Source organism: Papaver somniferum, chromosome 8 (genome assembly GCF_003573695.1).
Source record: "Papaver somniferum cultivar HN1 chromosome 8, ASM357369v1, whole genome shotgun sequence".
NCBI lineage: Eukaryota > Viridiplantae > Streptophyta > Magnoliopsida > Ranunculales > Papaveraceae > Papaver > Papaver somniferum.
Window position 1 is genome coordinate 81,922,494 of NC_039365.1, and position 18,629 is coordinate 81,941,122.

At 35.6% G+C, this 18,629-nt stretch overlaps 2 protein-coding genes and 1 non-coding gene across 3 annotated transcripts; 1 reads left to right on the forward strand and 2 right to left on the reverse strand.

Moving 5' to 3' along the window:
* Nucleotides 1-4,416: 4,416 nt before the first annotated feature.
* LOC113301791 (protein transport protein SEC23-like) lies at nucleotides 4,417-11,389 on the forward strand. Its single transcript, XM_026550608.1, has 12 exons — nucleotides 4,417-5,379; nucleotides 5,611-5,784; nucleotides 6,353-6,514; nucleotides 7,036-7,178; nucleotides 7,598-7,673; nucleotides 7,754-7,929; nucleotides 8,023-8,104; nucleotides 8,204-8,281; nucleotides 8,799-8,960; nucleotides 9,051-9,314; nucleotides 10,463-10,567; nucleotides 11,081-11,389. Exons 1-12 carry the CDS (start codon nucleotides 4,657-4,659, stop codon nucleotides 11,225-11,227), a joined length of 2,292 nt encoding a protein of 763 aa, XP_026406393.1. The 5' UTR covers nucleotides 4,417-4,656; the 3' UTR covers nucleotides 11,228-11,389.
* A 591-nt stretch (nucleotides 11,390-11,980) lies between these two features.
* On the reverse strand, nucleotides 11,981-15,032 carry LOC113301137 (pentatricopeptide repeat-containing protein At3g53360, mitochondrial-like). Its single transcript, XM_026549902.1, has 2 exons — nucleotides 12,494-15,032; nucleotides 11,981-12,415 (listed from the first exon to the last, which is right to left on the reverse strand). Exon 1 carries the CDS (start codon nucleotides 14,883-14,885, stop codon nucleotides 12,621-12,623), a length of 2,265 nt encoding a protein of 754 aa, XP_026405687.1. The 5' UTR covers nucleotides 14,886-15,032; the 3' UTR covers nucleotides 11,981-12,415; nucleotides 12,494-12,620.
* Nucleotides 15,023-15,104, reverse strand: TRNAS-GCU. The gene has a single exon. It is a non-coding gene; the product is annotated as a tRNA-Ser (tRNA).
* Nucleotides 15,105-18,629: the final 3,525 nt, after the last annotated feature.

Here is an 18,629-nt window from a genome sequence, read left to right on the forward strand (position 1 = left end):
TGTTACTTTTTGTGTCTGTTTTAATAATTGGCAGCTATGTTGGATGAATTGCAAGAGCATGTTGAATTCATTGACATGGAAAATGGTAAGTTGATACCTTATTAATTTGGGATTTTTTTATATTATATAATGTAATTAGTTTGTATGTGTGTCATAGATTTGCATACAATTGGTGGTTTAGTCCCCCTTTTTGAACACCTGAAGAATTCGAGTGCAGGCATCCGAGCAAAGGCTGCCAAGGTTGTAAGTATTATAGTTCAAAATAATCCTAAGAGTCAGCAACTTCCAATTGCCGCAAACAGTCTAGAACATCTCAATATGTACTAGGTTTTCATTTAATACATATCAATATGTACTAGGTTTTTACTCAGTACATATCAAAATGTACTAATTCATTTATGTCTATTTCTTAATGTGTTTTTATTCTAATCTTGATGTTGTTTGCAGGAGTGTGCTAGATTCTTTGGGTGTTCTGTATTTTTAGCGTTCTCTAGTCCTTAATGGTTAAGTCATTGACTCTTGATAGTTTTTATCACGTCTTTGACATATGACACTATTTAAGGCTTCATACTTTTTAACAAAAATATATATTCATATTGATATGTATTGATGCTTATGGAAATGAACTATGCGTTTGATGGACTGCAGGGAAATGACTAACAAATATGCATAAGAAGGGGCAAGCATGGAGATAAAGGCACTATCTTTGCAAGGTTTTGGAAGTACATCTCCATATATAGAGTACATATTATGTTTTGACAATTCAATATATTTTTTTTCACAGTACATATGTATATGTACTCTGATAACTAGTAGGTTTTAGCTAAATATATATCGGTATTTTATAGGTTTTTACTTAATACATATCAATATGTCTTAGTACATATTAATATGTACTAGGCTTTCAGTTCTTATTTTCTTCACATGTATCTATGTACTGCAATTTTCTTTTTCTATTTTAATTTTATGACAAGTTTCTTTCAAATAAATATTCATCAGATTAGGTACTTTGTTGACGACAACATATCACACTCCGAGTTTGCGCAGAGAAAATCACACGCCGGGCTTGACAGCTTGCTTACCCGACATACTATTCACCTGACGTGTGTCATCTTATGGAGAAAGAGGTGTTGCGTGGCGGTGAATTGTGCAACCACAGTCTAAGATATAACTCTAGAATAAGCTAAACCATATCCTCACACTCCAAAAAAAGGCTCATCCAACGGAATTTCTTATTTTTAATAGAATTAATAATAGACTTGAACTTGTAGTACTTGATAAGTTTCCAGGGAGGATGTATATTGTTAGTAAAATCGTCATTTTTGTTTATTTTCTTCCTATTAGTCGTTGTTAAAGGAGATCTTTTGCAGGGTCTGGCTAAGACCTCGTATAAAGGATAATTTTATGCCTTTTTCTCCTCTTCCATGCTGCAGACTGTCTGCATTATCTTTTGATTTTGTTAATGAAAAACTGCTGATCATTTTTAACAATACCTAGTTTATGATATTTTTTTGTAGTCCTTTCTGTTCTGAAAAAATTCTGAGTATAAAGTTCCAATTTTCTTATGTGTGTCATTTTTTACATTACATGCAAATATGTACTGTAGGTATTCAATGCTTCTTACTTATTTTTCAGTCTTCATAATGACAGTATAGAACGACAATATAACACTGCAAATAATGGTTAAGAAAAAAAAACACTGCAAATAAAAAGCATGACATTTGCATTGAATCCGAAAGAGCGATTACAAGTTTTTTTTTTTTAAAAAAATAGATTCTGATAGATGAACATACTTCATCATTTACATTATAAGATTTTAAAATTCCGAACTTATAAGTAATGCCAACTAAAATCTACTTTAGGGAAAATTTTCATAAAATGGATTCAAATTTTTTCTGGTGACAAAAACAGTGTTGTTGGCATTGTAAGCACACCATAATATTCGATGGCTCTGCAGAAAAGTGCTTGATGAGGGGCAATTGCTCTTTTCCTGCAGTGAGTTAGCATAATCCCCCAAGTTAGCAATTCCGAGCGCCTAGTACAAAATCACCAGCTGCAAGATCAATAGGGCTTGGAAGATAAATTTGTGGACTAAACTATGAGTACCTATAGCATCCCACATACGACATGTTTTATCATCTGATGACATGTGCGAAAAAGAGAAACAACGACATATAAATTACAAAGCAATGTAAAATCAAACAAAATACGCACTGGTATTTCATATTATCGTAAACAAAACGGTCGATCTATATAGATAACTAGTTATGCAGTACATGGGAAATATGGCTGACTGCTTTCATGTAGTACATATCATAGCTACTGCTTTCAACCAGTACATATCAGTATCTACTGTGGTATCATAATAATGGTACATATTTGTTCATACTAGGGTTTATACAGTATAAATTGACATGTAGTGCACAAATTGATGCAATACATATATGTATCTACTGCTCCCATCAAGTACATATCAGCTTATATAGGGGTTTATACAGTACATAATGATATGTACTGTGTCAATCAACAAAAATGATGTGAGTAATAATGATAAACCAGCACGAATTTTCAGGAAATGAATCATAAGAATTAAAAAGAAATATGTACTGCAGTTTTTACCAGTACATATGGATTTTTCTTTCATATTAGTTGTATAATCAACAAGGTTATAACATAAGAAAACGAAGTAACAAGAACATGGTGATATGTACTGACGAATACGTACTTTCAACAATATATATGTAATCTATTTGAGAACACTGCATATTGATTTGCACTAATACATATTCGTATTAATATGTCCTCAAGCTTTTAACTCTAGTACAAAGTAACCTATATTTATCAGATATAGCATGAATTTAAAATTTAAGAATAAACTACTGCATAAATCAGCAAAATCATATGAGTAATAATGATAAACCACCACAAATTTTCAGGCAATGAATCATCAAAATTACGAAGAATCACTGAGAGGAACAAAACAGATTCAATATAAGGATCGAGAGGATGCATTATATACACAACACAACTTAACAACAGGATGCATTACAATTTAAAGTGAAAAAACGTACCACGTTTCAAGATTGACCATGTTTCTCATTTCTTTCCATGTGTTGGTCCTCTAGACATAAAATCCACAACTTCTGAACCTAGAAAACAGTTGGTAAAGCTTCACATTTTCATTTTCATAAAAGTATCCTTTTCATTTTCATAAACACATATAACATGTTTTTTGTTGGTATATAAGCATCTAGGTACAAGGGTTTATCCAGTACATATAGATATGTAAGCATAAACTAGAATTTTTGCATACATGATGGTATGTACTGCATCTAAAAATTACTCTTTCCCTAAGTACATATCATGATAAACTGGTGCATCTAAAAATCACACTTTTTCAAGCATGAACTAAGGGTTCATATAACACAGTACATAATTAAGCTCAAGAATTAAGCACTAAGCATTAAGAAATCACTACATATTGATATGTATCAACATTAAGAATTAAGAATATATATAAGAGTAATATTGATATGTAATTCAAGTAACACAACAATGATATGACAGATTTTCTTATACCGATGGTCTGCTGCGTAACAAAGATCGTATAGTTATGCCATCAATATGTACTGTTTGATTTAATGGTTCTACTAAAAATAAAAAATCATACAGTACACATGTTGGATTGCATTACCTTGTTTTAGCAGAAACACCAGGTTTCTTTGATTTCGCCTTCTTAACAGATTCGTTGTTCTTCCTTGATTTGGTTTCACAAGTAGATTTCTTCCTCGTATTCTTTGACCCTGGTTGAGAATCAGGAGTACTTGTTTCTTTCAATCTTTTTTAACCATTTACTTCGAGAATTTCAGATCACAATACTTCGAGAATTTCAGTAGAAAAACGAATTTATGAGTAACAGGAAAACGAATCATAAAATCAGATCCAAAATGAATCTCCATCAGAACAACTATGTCAATCTTATACGATTTTTCGTTTAGATTTGATTTTTTTCAGTTGATTTTGTGATGGTTTGAACGGATTGTTGTAATGATTTCATCAAATCTAGGGTTTTGTCGTTGATTTTTCTTTTGTTTGTTGATGACCGATTAAGAAGATCACTTGAATATGATGAGGTAGAAAAAAAATGAGAGGAAGTAACAGGGAAAAGTTGTTTAATGGAAGAATTGCAGAGAGAGGTTGGTTCTTTAGTATTCACACGTATAATAAAAAGGGTACTCGGGTCTTTTTGCAAAGACCAGAACTTTTTTGGACCTCCTATTAAATATTTTTTCTGGATGGACTACAGACTAACCCGGGTCGGATTTTATGGACTAAACAGTAAATTTCTCAAAAATCTTTCTATATATCGCTCTTTAACCTCAGCCCATTAGCCCAAGTATTCAACGAAGAAAAACCCAATAAGCAGTAAACTGATTTCACTCGCTACCCTCTCTCTCCCCTTCCACGACTCGGCAATCAGAATTCGAATTGCAGAAGTATTCCTCCTCAATCTCATCAAAATTTTCGCACATATAAGAAAAATAAATCTAGAACTTTTCCCGATTCTCAAACCCTCGAAAAGTTTCCCGACAAACTCGAATTGTTATCGTTTACTATTGATCTCTCTGATCGTTATCGTCATCATCATCATAATCTATGGGTGAATTTCTTGATCTAGAAGCACAAGATGGTGTAAGAATGCCATGGAATGTAATACCAGGGTCAAAACAAGAATTAACAACATGTGTGATTCCAGTTTCAACAATTTACACACCACTAAAATCATTCCCAAATATACCAGTTCTTCCTTATTCACCTCTACGTTGTCGTACTTGTAGATCAGTATTAAACCCATTCTCAATGGTCGATTATACTGCTAAAATTTGGATTTGTCCTTTTTGTTTCCAAAGAAATCATTTTCCATCTGGTTATGATTCATTATCTGAAGATAATTTACCTGCTGAACTATTCCCACAATATACAACTATTGAATATGAATCACCTTCTGAGAAATCTTCAATTCCTCCTGTTTTTTTATTCGTTGTTGATACTTGTATGATTGAAGAGGAATTAGGGTTTCTGAAATCTGCTTTATCACAAGCTATAGATTTATTACCCGATAATTCACTTGTTGGTTTGATTACTTTTGGGAGTTATGTTTATGTTCATGAGTTAGGGTTCGGGCAGATCCCTAAGTCTTATGTGTTTAGAGGTTCTAAAGATTATACTAAAGAACAGATTTTAGAGCAAATGAATTTCTTCGCTAAGAAGCCCAAACCAACTACTGGTGTTATTGCTGGTGCTAGAGATGGACTTTCTGCAGAAAGTATTGCCAGGTTCTTATTGCCTGCTTCAGAATGCGAATTTGCTTTGAATTCTGTTAGTTCCTTACTCTGAACCCCTAAAGTATGTCATATTTATTTGAATATCTGATGGAACTTTAAGTAGCTCATTAAATGTCTCAATTTTGCACTAGGGATAATTAGTATCCAGACATGTTTTTTTTTTTTTTACTAATGAATGATATTGACATGTAGTGTTACATGAAACCAGAGCTCGCAAGTTTGGTTAGTGATTCATTTTTTTTTGTCCGCTTTGATTTTGAATCAGGTATTAGAGGAGCTTCAGAAAGATCCTTGGCCTGTAAATCCAGATCAGCGAGCAACAAGGTGCACAAGCACGGCCCTAAGTGTAGCTGCGAGTCTGTTAGGAGCTTGTGTTCCTGGTTCTGGAGCGAGAATTATGGCATTTGTGGGTGGACCAGCTACTGAAGGAACAGGAGCTGTAAGTTTCTTTAGATCAGTAATTTTTATTGAGTCTACCTTTTCTTTTCTTCTAATACTATTCTATCACAACATAGATTGTTTAATTTATACTATCACAATATAGATTGTTTAATTTATAGATAACAAACTGATATGGGTAAACTAAATCTTTTTTATTTAGTGATTTGAGGGAACATCAGGATGAAAGTATTGAACATCCAATGAAGTTACTCACGCAGATGTGGTTTCCAAGCCCCGCATCATCTAGGGTTAGACTGTGTAGAAAACTGAAAAACTTATAGAAAGGACTAATGGTTAAACTTCCAATTGACTGTTCAGGAATTAACACATCCCTTAGCGTTAATTTTCAACTAAAGACGAGCAAGGGTTAAAAATTAAGATGTCAAAGTTCTGGTGGATTGGCAAACCTCCTGTAACTTGATATCCATTTGTCCTATACCTCCTTATTGCTGAATTTTGACTTATTTGTTAAGTGTTTCAATATTTGGCCATTAATCTATTTATCAGGCCATGGTTAATTCATTGGAGGTCGATTAACTTTGAGATTACTTATCCAATGAATGCAGATTGTATCGAAGACTTTATCCGAACCTATTCGTTCTCACAAGGACATTGATAAAGATTCTGCCCCCTACTATCTTAAGGCTGTTAAATTCTATGAGGGGCTCGCAAAGCAGTTGGTGATTCAAGGACATGTATTGGATTTGTTTGCTTGTGCTCTTGACCAGGTACATCTCCTTTCTCCATATCTTGATTGAATATGGTATTGTGAAGAACTTGAAACATTATGACCGTGTTAGATTCATCACAGGAAGAGATATAGACCTAGTTTTTCATTGTATCTACATGTGTTCTTACCTGGTTTGATGTTGTAAATTTTATAGCTCACCAAAAGAAACATTATGGATAATGATAATGATGTTACCACAATGAACTTGACACATCATGTATTTCGCCTTAGTTATTTCTAAAGGGTGCGTCTTGGTACTTTATAATTCCATATGTTCTTAATGGTCTTGATGTTACTCTTTTACTCAAAATTAGTATGTCATGCGTAATCCTTATATTGTTGCCCCAGTGGATGGTTTAGTTGTCATTTATTGATTTTATAAGTGAACTCTGGTGAAAAGGTGTAGTTTCCATGACATGGTGGTAGCTAAGTGGCCGTTTTTTAGCCTTCTGGTTTTTGTTTATTAAGCTTAGTGTTTGTATCAAACTTGTTGGTCTTTCAATCGAATGCTGCTCCCAGGTGGGTGTAGCAGAACTTAAAGTTGCAGTTGAAAGAACTGGAGGACTTGTTGTTCTGGCCGAAAGTTTTGGCCATTCTGTTTTCAAAGACTCTCTGAAGCAGGTGTTCCAGTCGGGTGATTATGACCTCGGTCTTTCCTCTAGGTTAGTCTGCTTTATGCAGTTCGAGTTTCTCATTGGAGTCTTTTTTTTTTTAATTCATATTTCCACGTAGCTGGGACAATTAAACCACTAACCTGTGCTGTTAACTGGAGCAATTTATGAAAGAAAAATAGCGACTTAAGTGCCATGAGAGATGGTTATAACTCATAGAATTTAAGGATTGTGTTCGAGCCACTTTAACGGTAACGAACGGATTAACTAAAATTAAATGCTATTAGCAGTTTAGTTTCTTAGTTGTGCAGAGCTGCATTCATTTAAATTGAGCTTAGGAATGATGCATGCCTCTTGGCAACAGGAGGGCGCCTATTTGTATTTGATGAAGGTCATTTATATTATGTTGCTGTATATGCAATGGATGTGGTGAATTTCTTAGTTATGTTCTGGTGATGTGTACTTTGTAGTGGAACATTTGAGGTCAACTGCTCCAAGGATGTCAAAGTACAGGGTATTATTGGTCCTTGTGCATCTCTCGAAAAGGTATATACTAACATATCTAACTGGTTGCTGCTTCGGTTGAGTTCGTTTTTCGAATGACCTGTGGTTGCTGAATTATGCAGAAAACTCCTTTAAGCTCCGAAACAGTCATTGGCCAGGGGAATACAAGTGCTTGGAAAATGTGTGGCCTTGACAAAGCCACATCTCTATGTTTGATTTTTGATATTGTGAAAAAGGATATCCCAGAAGCTATTGGTCAACCCACGACCAATCAATTCTATTTCCAGTTTCTGACTTAGTATGTTTCTAGCCTATTTCTCTTGGTATTTAGGCAATAAGATTTCCATGGCTGATGTAGTGTGTTTGGCTCTTTTTTTATATCTTGCTACAGTTATCAGCATAGTAATGGACAAATGAGACTTCGTGCTACAACACTTTCTAGAAGATGGGTTACTGGAACTGGCAGCTTACAGGTAAGAATCACCTCTTGCTTTTTTAGTATTTTTAAAGGATGATTACTTCAATTCGTGTGATGCAAGGAATCCAGTAAGCAACTAAGGGTTCTTATGTAGGACTTAATCTCTGGTTTTGACCAAGAAGCAGCTGCTGTAGTCATGGCGCGACTTGTTTCTTTCAAGATGGAAACCGAGGTATACAACTAAACAATTACAGAGATACCTCTTGGTCATTGAACGATGCATGAAATTGTACTTTATGCTTTGATTTGTTGCAATTGTCGTCAGGAGCTCATAAGACTCCAGTTGCTCAATTTGTTTATTTATGTTGAGTAATAAGAAATTTTATATGGTGTACAATAGAAAAAGAAAAATCGATCAATACCCGTTATTTAGGTAACTGGGACTATTAAGTGATAAGTGGAGAAAGAGTATGTCTCGAGCTTACAGATTGATCTCAAGGCTCTAGATTTGGAGATAGCAAAAGAATCCACTAACTGTTCTGGAGCAGGAAAGGGTACTTTCCAATATCTTGTTACGAGGAAACTATGACCAGCTCCAGAAATGCTCGTATTGCTCATTGAGCAAAACCTGCAATTTTGATACTTAAGTGGCCTGAGATTTCCATGTTGATTGTTAATTTATTAACTCGAATTAGTTTTTTAACATTATCCGGTTTATAGGTTACTAAGTCGGTATGATTGCTTCACAGGTTGAATTTGATCCTATCAGATGGCTTGACAGATCATTGATACGCTTATGTTCTCGATTTGGTGATTACCAGAAAGATTCTCCATCTTCCTTCAGCTTATCTCCGCGGTTTTCAATATTTCCGCAGTTCATTTTTCATTTGCGACGTTCTCAGTTTGTCCAGGTACGCTACTATAGCTCTTTGGTTTTCCAGAGATGTATGGCCTACTATTTACACAATTTCTATTCAACTATCGCTGTCCCTTTCCTACAGGTCTTTAACAACAGTCCAGATGAAACTGCATACTTCAGAATGATTTTAAACAGGGAAAATGTGTCCAATTCAGTCGTCATGATTCAACCTTCGTTGATATCTTACTCATTTCAATCGGGCCCGGAGCCAGCTCTCCTCGACGTGGCTGCTATTGCAGCTGATAGGATCCTACTTCTGGATTCCTATTTTACAGTAGTCATATTTCATGGAGCAACCGTTGCTATGTGGCGGAAGGCTGGATATCAACATCAACAGGAGCATGAGGTTCTTTACTATCTATACCAGTAACTTATAATGGTTTACTGTAACCTTTGCCCTTTCACCATTTTTAATTAGATTTTAAAATTTGAGAAATGCTAGACACTACTTCTTAGAAAAGCAGCAGGTGCCAGTGCTACCTAGGGCTGCCCATGGTTCGGTCTGGCTTGGTTTTGTACCAAACCCAATAACCTAACCAATATCTCTTAAGAAAAAATAAAAACCAAACCCAGACCATGTTCCGTTTGCAACATTAAAACCAAAACCGTCCCCGGTCTTTTCTGTTTTTTTTTTTTTTGATTTTTTTAATAGTTTTGTTGTTAAATTAGAATTCAACATTTAATTTTTAAGTTCAACTGATTATATAAGCAAACAAAATCATCTTATTCAAAAAAATGATTTATATTTATATGATTCAATACTAGCTTGTATATTTTTAATTAGATTTTCTCTATTTATGGGGTATACTCATTGAAGTTTATATTATTATATATATATTATATTATGTTGGAAAGTTGGTTACATATTATTTTGGGTTTTATTGGTTGTTTTTGTGCTAACTCTCGAGGACTTTTTTTGTTTAGGTTTTTGGTTATTTTTTTCTTTTGTCTGTTTGGACCAGATTCGGTCCGGGTTGAAAACGAACCATGGGCAGCCCTAGGTGCCACCATTCATCCTGTGTTACATGTAGACCCACTGCCTTGTTTATTCCATGCTTAGGATCACATCCCTCGAGGGGTAGAACCAGGCTACTCTTTTAAAGAGTAAGTTGGTATCACTCCTGAGTTCTTGAAACGATGTATTCAATCTTCGGTTAGCTTTACAACTCCCGTTCTCTCTAACCCTAGTTTCAGTTTCTACGATAGTTAATTTTATGAGATATGATATCTTAAAGGCAAGTCGTAATACGAATGTCACAATCCTAGTCTGCGGGAACTACAAAAATGGCCATTTTGCATAGTTTTTGGTGATCGGTGATTTTACTTCGATTACAGCCATGATTACTTAAGGTTAGCTGAATTCTTGTTTCTTGATTGGCCGTGGATAAGTGGCACTTGTAAAAAGATAGCTGTCTGGTGTCTTCAGGTGAATTTGGGTTTGGGATGGTACTTGATACTACTACAATAATTTTAAATTTGGTTTTCCTGTTCTAGGTATTTGCTCAGTTGCTGAAAGCTCCTCATGATGATGCTGATGCAACTATTAAGGAGCGATTCCCGGTTCCTCGCTTAGTTGTTTGTGATCAGCACGGTTCTCAGGTAACAATGTAGTTCGGAGTCCTATATTTGTGAAAACCTTTAGCAGGAAGTGATTAAAGAAAATGAAATTAGAGAGAGTGTGTTGGGTCATTGACTGGTGACAAGTAGTGAATGGAACACCCCACAAAGTCTAGTCAAAAGTGTTTCACCACACGATGAGGAGGTTAGGTTTGTTGCTAGGGAAGGGGTATCAATAGACACCTTGGTAACCAAGAACTCAACCGAATCACAACTTGACATCGTCATTGTAATTGGTTTCTGTTCTATGTTGTTCATTATTGAGGATTCATTTCAATTCACCACCATAGAAATGTTGATTCTACTTTCCAATTTAAGCTACTTGGAAAACAAATGGTGGCAGACCATGGTATTCTGGTGAAGGACCACGTATATTCTTTTATGTTTCACCACCATAGAGTATTTTTTAGTGATTCATTCGGCATAGCATGTGTTACACGGATTTTGCTAGTTAGTTAGTTATTTATCAATGCTTATGATATTGTTGAAATGCAGGCTCGCTTTTTGCTGGCAAAATTGAATCCTTCAGCAACATACAACTCAACTGCTAATCCTTTGCCAGGAGGGTATGTTATCTTCACGGATGATGTTAGTTTTGAGGTTTTCTTGGACCATCTTCAAAGGCTAGTTGTTCAACAGTAGAAAATATAAGCTTTTGTATTATTCTTCTTCAGTAGGTGCTGTCCATGGCAGTTCTTCCAATTTTGTAATATTTTTTTCTCTTACCGCGTCATCTTATTCTTGTACAGTGTTTGAGAGTGTATTTATGATTATTATCTTTTAGCTTGTGTGAGCTTTATGGTAGTTACAGTTTTAATATGTTTTGGGGGAGTGATACACATCCCGTGGGCCTCCCGTAACCCGGTGGTTTTGCATGGGTGGGTTAAGGGTGGGACCCATCCTACTCTTGACAGGACAACTTGCGGGATATATATCATTTCTGGATGATTTGTCCTTTTCTTTCAGATCATTGTTACTGTTTCCGGCTATTGCAGCAGAAGCAAGAAAGGATGACGAAAATCCACGCACACGTTAATTTTGTTCTGATTATGAGGTCGAGGAACTCATAATGGATCAACGGTTATCTAGCATAGTGGAATCAGTTGCAGTTGCATAACAGATCAGCTGTACCAAAAATAAGGGGAATCAGTTGCAGTTGCATAACAGATAAATTATACCAAAAATTCATTTCTTTTATTTCGAACGATCTATGATTCTATATGCAAGTATAAACACGTAAAAATAACAGCAGACCCATCTGATCCGCTGTCCAGTGACTAATCATTTGGGTTTTTGGATACCGTGCTTTTCCATCCTGGATGCTGTGATCTCATATATATCTCGTCTTATCATTTGTGACCTTGGCTCCGGCTTGAGCACTTCCCGGATACCTGCTGGCAGTGGCGGAGCCAGAGATTCAGATTAAGGGGGGCTAAAAGAAAATGTAAAAAATATGCCAAGACTTAGTGGACTAAATACTAAGCATAAGGTGGGCTAAATGCATAATATGGTATGAATTTTAAGGGTTTTTATGTGATTGTTGTGATTTTACGGGGGGCTAGAGCCAGTGTTAGTCAATCCTTGTCTCCGCCCCTGCCTACTGGCAGCGTACTTTTCATCACTTTCTAGTCCTAGCCTCCTCTCTCCAACTTTCCAATACCTCCATGTTGTTACAACACTTTGTTTTAGCAGCATAAATTATTCCTTCCGTGAACTAAATCATCTGTTGACAATGATGTCAGAGTGAAGCTTATGCGTCATGCCATAATATTTTGCTTCGCCTAGCTACCACATTCAGTTTTGTTTGCCTCTGTCCATGAGAAACAAATCCTGAAAGAAGGAAACAATTAACGCTTGAAGAAACAAAGACCTATAATACAACTAGAGAGTTATAAAGACCAATCCTACCTCACTCAATGTAAGCCAAAGGTGGGCTAAACTAGTCCTGATATTACTATCCACACTGTCGACATAGCTACTTCAGAGTTTGAACAGCTTGTTTCTGTTTATCCAGTGATTCATTTGAAGATAATCTTTAGTTTGGAACATAACCAGCTTCAAACATATGCAGCCGTAGTTCACCTAGAACCATATATATCTCACTGATTTTTGGATGCGATCTATCTTCTACCATAAATGCATGCACCTGGTCCCGAAGTTCTATCCAGCTTATCCCAGGAACCTTTCTGACATTTCTACTTCGCATTAATGTTCTCATTGTAGCAACATCTTCCCAACTACCAGTTAATGCATATATGTTACAAAGTAATACATGAGCAGCTGAACTTGATGGATCCAATTTCAAAATACCATCCATAGCTCTCTTTCCGATTTTTACATTCTTTTGAGTTGCACAAGCTGCAAGTAAGGTTTTCCATATGATACTATCAGGATGAAATTGCATTTGATTAATAAATTTCTCTGCCTCTTCTAACCGTCCAGCACGAGCAAGTAGGTCTACTATACACGAGCAATGTTCTTTAGTTGGAGTGATCCCATAGTCAGCCTCCATGGTTCTATAATGATGGAAAGCTTCTTCTATGTATCCAACACGACTACAAGCAGAAAGAACCCCAACATAAGTTACATGGTTCGGTTTAGTGCCTAGGCTTCTCATAGTTTCAAAGAGTTTCAGAGCTTCATCACCATAGCCAAACTGCGCATAAGCAACAATCAAACTACTCCAAGAAACAACATCGGGGCTTCTCATTGCTTCAAAGAGATTTCTAGCACTTTCAAGTGCACCACATTTTGTATACATATCAATTAAGCCATTCGCAACCAAAATCTCGGTTTCTAGTCCAGATTTCATGACATAAACATGAACTTGATTTCCCATCTTTAGAGATGCTAAACTCGAACAAGCACCCAAAACAATACACACAGTGATTTCGTCGGGTTTGTATTGAGAACTATGCATAAACTTTAATAATCGAAAAACATCATTCACCTGGTTGTGCTGTAGACAAGCTGTAAGAACTGCATTCCAGGAAACTAAATCTACGGCATTCTTCATTTCTTCGAATAAATGGAAAACTTTGGAGAGATCCGAACACTTCGCGTACATTGTAAGGAGAGTGTTACATATTCGAACGTCCAGATTAAAACCCGTCTTAATAACATAACAATGAACCTGTTGGCCTTGAGTAAGCGTAGAAGGACTGGTGAGCAAACCTAAGATGGTTATCTCATTAGGGATGAATCCTGAATGTCTCATCCGAGAAAAGCATTCCATGGCTTCATTAACATCACAACTGTAAGCAAACCCAGCAGTAATTGCATTCCAAGCAACTAAATCAGGATTTTGTATCTGAATGAAGGCCATTTTCGCAGAATATAAACTACCACACTTTGCATAAAAGTTGCTAAGTGAACAGCCAGCAAAAACATCTCCACCGAGCCCAAATTTTATACTTAATGAGTGTAGCTGTTTACCATATTCCAATTGGAAAAGACTACTACAGGCACTGAAAGCACTACTAAATATAAACTCATTAGGGAAGAGACCATCCATGGATAGCATTTCCTTGAAAAGTTGCAGAGCTTCAACCGGACAACCCTGCTGAGCTAATCCACCTACCATTGAACCCCACAAAACTGTATCTTTTTCAGAAATTCTATCAAACAAAACCAATGCATCATCAATCCGATTAAACTTGGTATACATTGCAACAAGTGCATTCTGTGCAATACGTTCCAAACCGTATTCTGATTTGATAACTGCGGCATGAAACTGTCTTCCTAATTCAATATCATTAAGACCAGAACACACTCTCAACATATTTCCAAAAGTGAAATGATCAGGCAAAATACCAGAACGACGCATATGAAAATACAAATCAATTGCTTCAATTTCTCGACGATTTTGCGAATACCCAGCAATTATTGAAGTCCAGGAAACAAGATTTCTAGCAACCATTTTATCAAACACGTTTCTAGCATCTTCTGGTGACCCACATTTTCCATACATATTAAGTAAATGATTCTGTAAAATAATATCCGGTTGAAAATTTGATTTCACCATATGATGGTGAACTATACGACCAAAATTTAACAATCGAAGAGAAGAACAAGCTGAAATTAAATGAGTGTAAGTAGTTGGATTCAAATGAAAAGGAGTCTTACTTTGAATAAAATCAAAAGCATGTATAGCTTCTCTAAACAGGTTTTGTCTACATAATGAACAAACGTAATCGTTGCTTGATATTTCAGTTTCGAAGCTGGATATTTCAGTTGCTCGTGTTTGTAGTTGGCGGTAATTTGCGCTAAGTAGCCGGTGGAGTTTCAAGTTTTTAATCATTTTCAATTCGGGGATCAAAAAAGTGAGAGAGAAGTTGAATTTGGAGGGAAGTAAGAATTCATCTGCAAGTAGGCCAGTAGTCGTAACTTGTAAATTAAGAAATGCAAACAAAAGCAAATAAAAAAACAAAAACAGCTCGTCGCCTGATAGATTCGGACTCTCGCGGGGAAACCCCATGTACTTAGCAGGCACACGCCTAAACCACTCGGCCAAAGCGACCAGGTTGCTTGTGTTCTTGTCATTTCTTTCATTATATTTAATGCTATCGTTTCATTGGACCCTTTCCCATTTCGGTTGCTATCTATCAATTGGTTAACCATTGTCGGCGTATTATCATCAAGTAGAATTGGAACAACAGTGCTTTCTCTTATTCTGGCAGCCAAAAATTTGCCCAAATGTCGTACTAGCATCACTACTAACTTACCAAACATGGTTAACTTTTATTAGATTGTCTAGTTATTACATTTTATTGGTTTTTCTATCAGACGAAGAGTATTACATTAACTAGTTGGAAGTCTAACAAGCTAAGCTCCAACAACATATTATTACATTAATTGAACAGGTTACCGTGCTAGCTTACCGGCGAGTCTCATAGATAACCTAATCAAGGGAGCCGAAGCGAATGGAGGGGCTAAGATCGTGTCACAAGGGGGCAAGCTAACTCTACCTTCCATGTTTTTCTAATTGGATTTTTTTTTTTTAGTAAAGATGAAATATATATTACCCAGGAAAAGCGCAACACAAACAAACAGAAAAAAAACACACAATGAAAACAAAAAAGAAGGTAGGATGTTATCAAGTATCACCGCAGGACATGCCCTGTTATGATCATTAGACAACAAACCTGCATTTCTGCCTATTACATTGATAATACTACTATTCTGATCTTCTTTAAAATTACTTCTTTTACCTAACCTAATGAAATTATCTAAGAAGGCAGACATATCTTCTTTCCAAACACTAAAAATTGAAGATTTCTCAACCTCCACCGCCAATTTGTCAGCCACTGAATTGCCAGTTCTGTGGATAAAATTGAAACCAAAAAAATTATTGCAATCTTCCAATATCTTTGTCGCCTCTTTCACAATCCTCTGATTTCTCCAGTCCATCATAAAATCCCTTCCTTGAATGAAGTTAACCATTCTTTCGCAGTCCCCCTCTAACTAGAAACTTGATATACCTTCGTCTCTGGCCCATTTGGCACCTTGTAGAAGAGCTACAACTTCGTATTTTTCAGGACACGAAGCTTTGAGTATTTCAGATTTAATTGCTCTTCCATCACTTGCATCATTCCTCAGAATTAGTCCATATCCAGCATTATCAACGGCTGATACCCAAGATATATCATAATTAATCTTGTTGTACTGAGTTTCAAGTAATTTCCAAGGGACATTTTGATGTGCCACTCAGTTTGTACAACTAGTTTGCTGGTTTATATTTCTTCTAGACATGCCTCAATAGTTCATATGTCTTTGGATTGTAATTGAAAGTTGTAGAGAAGAAGTATCTTTTTCTTCAAAGATCCTGTTGCACCTTTCCTTCCATATGAACAAGTATTTAGTTGCACAAGTTTCAGTCAGATTTTCCCCTCCAACCTGCCATTGATTCTAATGTTCTTTGAAAGACAAAAGCCCTGAATTACTATTAACTCCCCCAGAGAAAGATAGGAGGTTCCATACCGACTTAGAATTCAAAAAACAGATGCTCTAAGGTATTTGAGTTAGGAAAGTATTTGCATTTACGGATTTTAGCCCAGAGTTACTCATTGTTATTTACATTCAAGAAATTTTTGTCTCAAAGGTTAGTAGTATTTGCTCATTGTAATTTACATCTCATTCCTTATCCTTCTACATTCTCTACTAATTTGTATACCCCCACAACTATTGTAATTAATACCTTTAACAATGGACATGCACTCCATTACTCCTCTTGTCTTTACTATTGTTAATTCATCTTTACTACCTTCTCTTGTCTTGGCTACAAATTGAGGCTCATTTTCTTTGTAAGTCAGGCTTGAAACTTGACCATAAACACCACTTTGGATATGAGAAGTTTGCGAATAATCTTTTGTGTGTTCAACTTTTTTTTATTACAGGATCAAAATCCTGATTAATTGATGATATCATCTTTAGGTTCTTAGTCTTGAAGAATCCTATTATAACACTAAAATTCACACTTGAACAAAACCGAGAGATCTCATTGAAAATGAGAATACTTTTTTCCGACTTAAACTTCGAGAACATGCTAGGATATTTAAGACCTATCTTTGTAGACTAGAGTATTTAATTTTGATACTCATAATATTTTTTTACTGCAAAAATACACCATTATTATGATCCATTAGAGTGTGAGATGATTTATCTGTCATCTACATGTCTATTTTTCTATGGTCTAGAATTGTCATTAAGGCTTATAAAAAGAGTTTTGCATTGTTAAGCCTGAAGTTAAAACGACAATCTAAAACTGGTGTGCAACAGATGATTGATCCAGTTACGAGATGTGCAATATTGGTTGTGTACCAGGTGCAAGATTTGGTAGGCAATCCTATATATAATGTTATAATAAAGTACTTTTCTAAAAGCAATATAATTTTCGCATCATTAGCTGTTTTACTTCAGCGGTAGTAAGTTTGCAGGATTTAGGTTTGATTTGACCGTATTGTATTATTTTTTTCTTAGTCAAGGTTTCTTTTTTCTCCATTGGATTTTCCTTGTCAAAGTTTTAATGAGGCATGTGAGTCCAGTGTTATCTTCAATTCAAAATGTTGTTGAAATGACGAGGGTACCAAGCACACCACAATCTCTTCGATATCAACCTATTTAAGGAATATCTTGTGTAATATGATACAAACACGAATTGTCAAGGAGATTACTTAAACAAGATGTACACTTGGTATATAGTGTAAGTTTGAAACTGAACCAATCTATGGGATCAAACCAAGTGTTGATTAATGTACAAGTGTATTTACTTCAATTATAAAGACAAAGCAATATGACGCAGAAGTAAAGTAAATCACACGACACACAACATTTTGATAACGAGGAAAACTGCAAGGCATCTAGTTTTGAATACTCTCAGAATTAAGACGCTATAAAAATACTACTACAACTTCATATAATAGAGACCAAGTAAACTAACTTGTGGTACTTAGTTCCTACCGTATCCCTACCTACAACTAATCTGGTATGTGTACGTGAATCCTAAGATAGAGTCCACTTTCTTAAGTGGCTTTACCTTTGTGAAGTCTTCAGCAACTCAACTCCTTTGGATTGTAATTCGAAACACTAAATGACTAATCTAAATCTACAACATCAAACAAGTTAATCAGAGATAGGTTGAGTATAAAGAATCTTCCATGTAATCAATATAATCTCCTTTGTTCGGTCAGATCAACTACGATCAAAATTACTGAAACAATCAATCTTAGTTTACAAACTACCAAAGTAGATCTGAAAGAGAAACACAACGAAAGTTTTCTGACCTATACAACGAGCTTCAATATCTATTCGAGATATACTTGTCGGATCCAGTTAATCAAGTGTCCACGAAGTTACCATAAAGATCAAAATACTAAAAATAAATCTTCTAATCTTCAATCTTCACTCTTCAAAATACATGCACAAACAACTCGATTTCAATAAAGATTGGTTACACACAGAACGAAGTTCGTCAATAGTGGATGATCAAAAGTCCTATCTTCAGATTTAGATGCGATAAAGCAGATATGAAATTGTTGATCCTAAA